Source organism: Haliotis rufescens, unplaced genomic scaffold, assembly GCF_023055435.1.
Source record: "Haliotis rufescens isolate VD_foot unplaced genomic scaffold, xgHalRufe1.0.p SCAF_16, whole genome shotgun sequence".
In the NCBI taxonomy this organism is placed as follows: domain Eukaryota; kingdom Metazoa; phylum Mollusca; class Gastropoda; order Lepetellida; family Haliotidae; genus Haliotis; species Haliotis rufescens.
The window spans coordinates 2,542,582-2,549,617 of NW_025963846.1; the positions used below are offsets into that span (position 1 = coordinate 2,542,582).

Below are 7,036 nucleotides of genomic sequence, written 5' to 3' on the forward strand. Positions count from 1 at the left end.
GAGGCTACGGTGGTAAGTTTTAGCCTCCTCAAGGCACATTTTCCGAACGAGCAATTGATCCTTACAACCCCAACATCCCTGTCTTGCTCCTTTCTGCTACATGCAAATAAGATCATTTGAAGCGCAGTATGATGACACAAGATCTGAAAGACACCCTGTAAATATTTTGTTCTGTGTATTCAGAAAAGTAGTAGGGCGGACGTTTTTAGGGTCAGTCAAATCACCTTTATTTGGGAAAAGTATTGTTCGACCTTTGCACAGCCAAGGCCTGTATCCACAAGAGAATTTAAACACTGAAGCAATGGTGTTTGGACACATGGGAACAGTTTCCAAAAACCGGCTTCGAATACCATCATCAAACTTGGTACCTTGGTACTTTGGATGCAAGCGTGACATTTCGAAAGCGAGGTCCGCATATTTGCCATGTTTTACCTCAATCGTATTGTTGTTGTTGTTGTTGTTGTTGTTGTTGTTGTTGTTGTTGTTGTTATACTGTGTCTGAGTGGAATATTCATGTTAAACTGCGGCATGGTATCTCAGTGGGCTAGTACTAAAATATCGGCATTAATCCGGATGAGAAGTACACACACACACACACACACACACACACACACACACACACACACACACACACACACATTTGTTAGTTATGTCAAATTTCTTTTAAGAACGTCCAACATGTCCAGTGAACATGTTTTTCTTTCCATGTCTTTTTTTTTCTAGAACATAGTTTTTTAAACCAAAACTAAAATAGTCTGCCCGTGTTACTTTATCCCTGGAGCTCAGCAAAGGATCTCGGACATCTTTCACAAAGCGCCCTTAACGACGCTACAACATCGTCAATCTATGGTAAAGCATACGACAGTTGTAACGCTTTAAAGAAAGGGGTCTCTGTGGAGGCTTGGGTTGCCAAATAGGCAATTTCGTTCGCCTGTCTTGCACAAAAAACCCGGTTCTATTTTCCTAACGACTAACCTGATTTGTGCCAACTGACAAGTGTAATGATAGTCCTGCTGAAGAGTTAAAAAAAAACAGCATAAAATACTTAATTGTCTTCAATATGTACCACACAGGGAAAATATAATAACATATTATAATTTTCGAAGATTTTTATTCTTTACAGGTTTTCTTCTATATGATACAATATTTAATCATAATTTTATCATGAATCTCGCCTTTTAAAAAACGGGCAAACAGGTGCGTGGGAATAACGTTAAAGTATCTGCTGAGGCTTGGGGCAAAAACATAAAAATAATTCCTTAACATTTCATCTGTTGATGTGGTGGCATGGATGGCCAAAGGCGCAGCAATAAGCTCTGTCGAGTTGCCTCCCTTACGCCTGTCAGAATCCTAACACCGGGGTTTCGAATCCAAGATTCCCCCTGTTATGATTTTCAGTTTGGCATAACCTGCTCGTTGGTTTCCCCAAATTTGAACGTCCGAAACCTACATTGCTTTGGGCTTTAGTCCCAAATCTATCTGATGCCATGTGCTACTACTGAAATACTGTCCAAAGTAGTGTTAAAACCCAACTCATCCACCATCTCTGTATCCTCAATCATCTGGAAAATTAAAAAATAATCAATTTGTTGGCGCCTTATTTCTGCTCAGTGGCATCACGAGAACGTGTATCCAGTTACTAACCAGTTATCCAGCTTAAACTGTGCTGATTAATCATAAAAATGTAACATAAGAAAGTTGGTACAGAATTTCTGCAGCTATAAGCCGTCTTGTCTTCTTGTTCTTTTCTTATATTCTTCTCAAGTTCTGTATCTTCTTCACAACATGACCAAACTCATCTCCGTTGCGACTTGTGAGTGGGTGTTGAACCGCCATGACAAAAACTGAAATAAAATCCGTTTCATCCATTTTTTCCGTTTTCTTTCACACTGGACAAGCAATTTATAGCCAAAGCTTCCTTACTGATATTACGAAACCGGTGCATTGCTACTGCTGCTGTTGTTGCTATGGTTACAACTGCTGTTCTTGTTCTTGCTGCTGCGACCACTGCTGTTGTTGCTGCTGCCACCGCTAATATTTTTGTACTTCTACCGGGGTAAAAAAAAAACTGCATCGTCTTAGTAAAGGCTGTTAAAGAAAGTGGTGTATGTTACTATAAACATTGTTTCTGATTTTGATGCTGCTTGTTTGACTTATGACTGCAGACGCCACAAGGGCTGCCACAATTAACTGTTTGTGTTATTGCTACCACTAAAGTGATGCTACTAACGATACAAGCGATGTTGATGATGTTGCTAACGCTTCAAAGAAATGATGCTATAAAAACCACTAAGTTCATGTTGCTACCGCTGCAAGTGATGTTGCTTCCACTACTGTAGCTGCTGGTGTTCCTGCAAGCTCGTCTAATGCTTTTGCCGCTGCCTCAGCGACTGCTGCAACAGCAACTGTTTGTTAGTGCGACGAAAAAAAGTGGTGTTGCTATCGCTAAAAGTGATGTTGCTTCTATCTCCTGTTGCTGCAGCTGGCTCGACTCATGTTTTTTTTTTCATGTTGTCATACTGCAACTATGTCTGTTATTGTCAACACTTTTGTGATGTTGCTTTCATTACCACTGGTGTTGATTCTACTATCACTGCTGCCATTGAAGCTGCCGAACCGTGAAGACCCGGGGCAGAGTAGGTCTTCAGCAATCCATGCTTGCCGTAAAAGGCGACTATGTTTGTCGTTAGAAGCGAGTAACAGGATCGGGTGGTCAGGCTCGCTGACTTGGTTGATGCATGTCATCGTATCCCAATTGCGTGGATCGATGGGCATGCTGTTAATCACTGGATTGCCTGGTCCAGATTTGATTATTTACAGACCGCCGTCATATAACTGGAATATTGCTGAGTGCGGCGTTAAACAACAAATAAACAAACAGATATTACAGCTGCCCGTACTGTAACTGCAGTCGTTGCTGGTGTTACTACTACTACTACTACTACTACTACTACTACTACTACCGCTGCAGCTATCGTTGCAGCTGCTAGCGATGTTGTCGGTGATGCTGAGGCACATATGGTAGACACACAGTCAGTTTGGCGTACCACGATCACTACAGTTTCTTTTGAGATCACTCTCAAGGACAAGACATATCATTTTATGTAGACAAGGGGCGAATCGCTCGACAACCAGTCTACAGTCTCGCAAAATTAACGTGGCATTTGTGATTCATTTCAAGGTTTTATTAATGTTCTATCCCCAGAGGGACAATCTCACAAGTAAGGTCACTGCAGGAATTGATTGTGCACTTGGGTCTACGTACACAAGCACAATTAGGGCTGCTTCAGTTAACGTTGCTACTTTGGCTACCCCGAAAGGGCTGATACAGCTAGCGTTGTTACTTTGGCTACCCCGAAAGGTCTGTATACAGCTAGCGTTGTTACTTTGGCTACCCCGAAAGGTCTGTATACAGCTAGCGTTGTTACTTTGGCTACCCCGAAAGAGCTGCTACAGCTAGCGTTGTTACTTTGGCTACCCCGAAAGGTCTGTATACAGCTAGCGTTGTTACTTTGGCTACCCCAAAAGGTCTGTATACAGCTAACGTTGTTACTCTGGCTACCCCAAAAGGTCTGTATACAGCTAGCGTTGTTACTTTGGCTACCACAAAAGGGCTGATACAGCTAGCGTTGTTACTTTGGCTACCACAAAAGGTATGTATACAGCTAGCGTTGTTACTTTCAATTGGCTACCCCGAAAGGGCTGATACAGCTAGCGGTGCTACGTTGGCTACCCCAGATGGTCTGTATACAGCTAGCGTTGTTACTTTGGCTACCCCAAAAGGGCTGATACAGCTAGCGTTGTTACTTTGGCTACCCCAAAAGGTCTGTATACAGCTAGCGTTGCTACTTTGGCTACCCAAAAAGGTATGTATACAGCTAGCGTTGTTACTTTGGCTACCACAAAGGTATGTATACAGCTAGCGTTGCTACTTTGGCTACCCCGAAAGGGCTGATACAACTAGCGTTGTTACTTTGGCTACCACAAAAGGTCTGTATACAGCTAGCGTTGCTACTTTGCCTACTCCAAAAGGTCTGTATACAGCTAGCGTTGTTACTTTGGCTACCCCAAAAGGTCTGTATACAGCTAGCGTTGTTACTTTGGCTACCCCAAATGGGCTGGTACAGCTAGCGTTGTTACTCTGGCTCCCCCAAAAGGTCTGTATACAGCAAGCGTTGTTACTTTGGCTACCCCAAAAGGTCTGTATACAGCTAGCGTTGTTACTCTGGCTCCTCCAAAAGGTCTGTATACAGCTAGCGTTGTTACTTTGGCTATCCAAAAAGGTCTGTATACAGTTAGCGTTGTTATTTGGCTACCCCAAAAGGGCTGCTAGTTTGCGTTGTTTCTCTGTCTACACCAAAATGTGTTGCTGGTGAGCGTTGTTACTTAGCCTTCCACAAAAAGGGATGCTACAGTTTCGTTGTTACATGGGCTTCACCGAAATGGTCTCCGGTTTTCGTTATTAAAGAAGCTACGCCAATGTCGCCTGCTGCACTTTTCCGTTGTTAAAGTAGCTGCTACAAGTTTGGGAACTCCTGAAAGGTTGTATATTAAAGTGGCTACTCCATTGAGTGCCACCATCATGTCTGTTGTCAAAGTGGCTACTCCGTTAAATGCCACCATCATGTCTGTTGTCAAAGTGGCTACTCCGTTAAATGCCACCATCATGTCTGTTGTCAAAGTGGCTACTCCGTTAAATGCCACCATCATGTCTGTTGTCAAAGTGGCTACTCCGTTAAATGCCACCATCATGTCTGTTGTCAAAGTGGCTACTCCGTTAAATGCCACCATCATGTCTGTTGTCAAAGTGGCTACTCCGTTAAATGCCACCATCATGTCTGTTGTCAAAGTGGCTACTCCGTTAAATGCCACCATCATGTCTGTTGTCAAAGTGGCTACTCCATTGAGTGCCACCATCATGTCTGTTGTCAAAGTGGCTACTCCGTTAAATGCCACCATCATGTCTGTTGTCAAAGCGGCTACTCCACTGAGTGCCGCCATCATGTCTGTTGTCAAAGTGGCTACTCCGTTAAATGCCACCATCATGTCTGTTGTCAAAGTGGCTACTCCATTGAGTGCCACCATCATGTCTGTTGTCAAAGTGGCTACTCCATTGAGTGCCCTCATCATGTCTGTTGTCAAAGTGGCTACTCCATTGAGTGCCCTCATCATGTCTGTTGTCAAAGTGGCTACTCCGTTAAATGCCACCATCATGTCTGTTGTCAAAGCGGCTACTCCACTGAGTGCCGCCATCATGTCTGTTGTCAAAGTGGCTACTCCGTTAAATGCCACCATCATGTCTGTTGTCAAAGTGGCTACTCCATTGAGTGCCACCATCATGTCTGTTGTCAAAGTGGCTACTCCGTTAAATGCCACCATCATGTCTGTTGTCAAAGTGGCTACTCCATTGAGTGCCACCATCATGTCTGTTGTCAAAGTGGCTACTCCGTTAAATGCCACCATCATGTCTGTTGTCAAAGCGGCTACTCCACTGAGTGCCGCCATCATGTCTGTTGTCAAAGTGGCTACTCCGTTAAATGCCACCATCATGTCTGTTGTCAAAGTGGCTACTCCATTGAGTGCCACCATCATGTCTGTTGTCAAAGTGGCTACTCCATTGAGTGCCCTCATCATGTCTGTTGTCAAAGTGGCTACTCCATTGAGTGCCACCATCATGTCTGTTGTCAAAGTGGCTACTCCGTTAAATGCCACCATCATGTCTGTTGTCAAAATGGCTACTCCATTGAGTGCCACCATCATGTCTGTTGTCAAAGTGGCTACTCCATTGAGTGCCCTCATCATGTCTGTTGTCAAAGTGGCTACTCCATTGAGTGCCCTCATCATGTCTGTTGTCAAAGTGGCTACTCCGTTAAATGCCACCATCATGTCTGTTGTCAAAGTGGCTACTCCATTGAATGCCACCATCATGTCTGTTGTCAAAGTGGCTACTCCATTGAGTGCCACCATCATGTCTGTTGTCAAAGTGGCTTCTCCGTTGAATGCCGCCATCGTGTTTGTTGTCAAAGTGGCTACACCGTTAAATGCCACCATCATGTCTGTTGTCAAAGTGGCTACTCCATTGAGTGCCACCATCATGTCTGTTGTCAAAGTGGCTACTCCACTGAGTGCCACCATCATGTCTGTTGTCAAAGTGGCTTCTCCGTTGAATGCCGCCATCGTGTTTGTTGTCAAAGTGGCTACACCGTTAAATGCCACCATCATGTCTGTTGTCAAAGTGGCTACTCCATTGAGTGCCGCCATCATGTCTGTTGTCAAAGTGGCTACTCCGTTAAATGCCACCATCATGTCTGTTGTCAAAGTGGCTACTCCATTGAGTGCCACCATCATGTCTGTTGTCAAAGTGGCTACTCCGTTAAATGCCACCATCATGTCTGTTGTCAAAGTGGCTTCTCCGTTGAATGCCGGCATCGTGTTTGTTGTAAACCTTGCTACTTAACTGGCTGCTACCAGAAATTTCGTTGAACTTCCACTGTTTCTTTTGTAAACTTGAATCTCCCTGCCGCCTGATATAGCTCTCCTCGTCGAAGCATCACTGCCGTCTGCTACTACCACAATGGTTGCTGCAGCTATGCGTATTATCGCCACTACCATTGCTGCAGCTACCTCCACTACTGCCGTTGTCCCTTCTGCTCCTACACTCCGTACAAGCACTGATACTCTATCGTCACTACCATTGCTTCACCTACCTCCACTACTGCCGTTGTCCCTTCTGCTACTACACTTCGTACAAGAACTGACACTCTATCGTCACTGCCATTGCTGCAGCTACCTCCATTACTGCCGTTGTTCCATCTGCTACTACACTTCGTACAAGCACTGATACTCTATCGCTACTACCGTTGCTGCAGCTACCTCCACTACTGCCGTTGTTCCATCTGCTACTACACTTCGTACAAGCACTGATACTCTATCGCTACTACCGTTGCTGCAGCTACCTCCACTACTGCCGTTGTCCCTTCTGCTACTACACTTCGTACAAGCACTGATACTCTATCGCTACTACCGTTGCTGCAGC

At 44.5% G+C, this 7,036-nt stretch overlaps 1 protein-coding gene across 1 annotated transcript; it reads left to right on the top strand.

Moving 5' to 3' along the window:
* Positions 1 to 4,582: 4,582 nt before the first annotated feature.
* On the top strand, positions 4,583 to 6,457 carry LOC125380938 (ice-structuring glycoprotein-like). The gene has a single exon (XM_048396704.1). The coding sequence runs from the start codon at positions 4,583 to 4,585 to the stop codon at positions 6,455 to 6,457; it is 1,875 nt and encodes a 624-aa protein (XP_048252661.1).
* Positions 6,458 to 7,036: the final 579 nt, after the last annotated feature.

Bases quoted from the DNA above. Each gene is read 5' to 3' on its own strand.
- LOC125380938 (XM_048396704.1), top strand. From the start codon at position 4,583: ATGTCTGTTGTCAAAGTGGCTACTCCGTTAAATGCCACCATCATGTCT.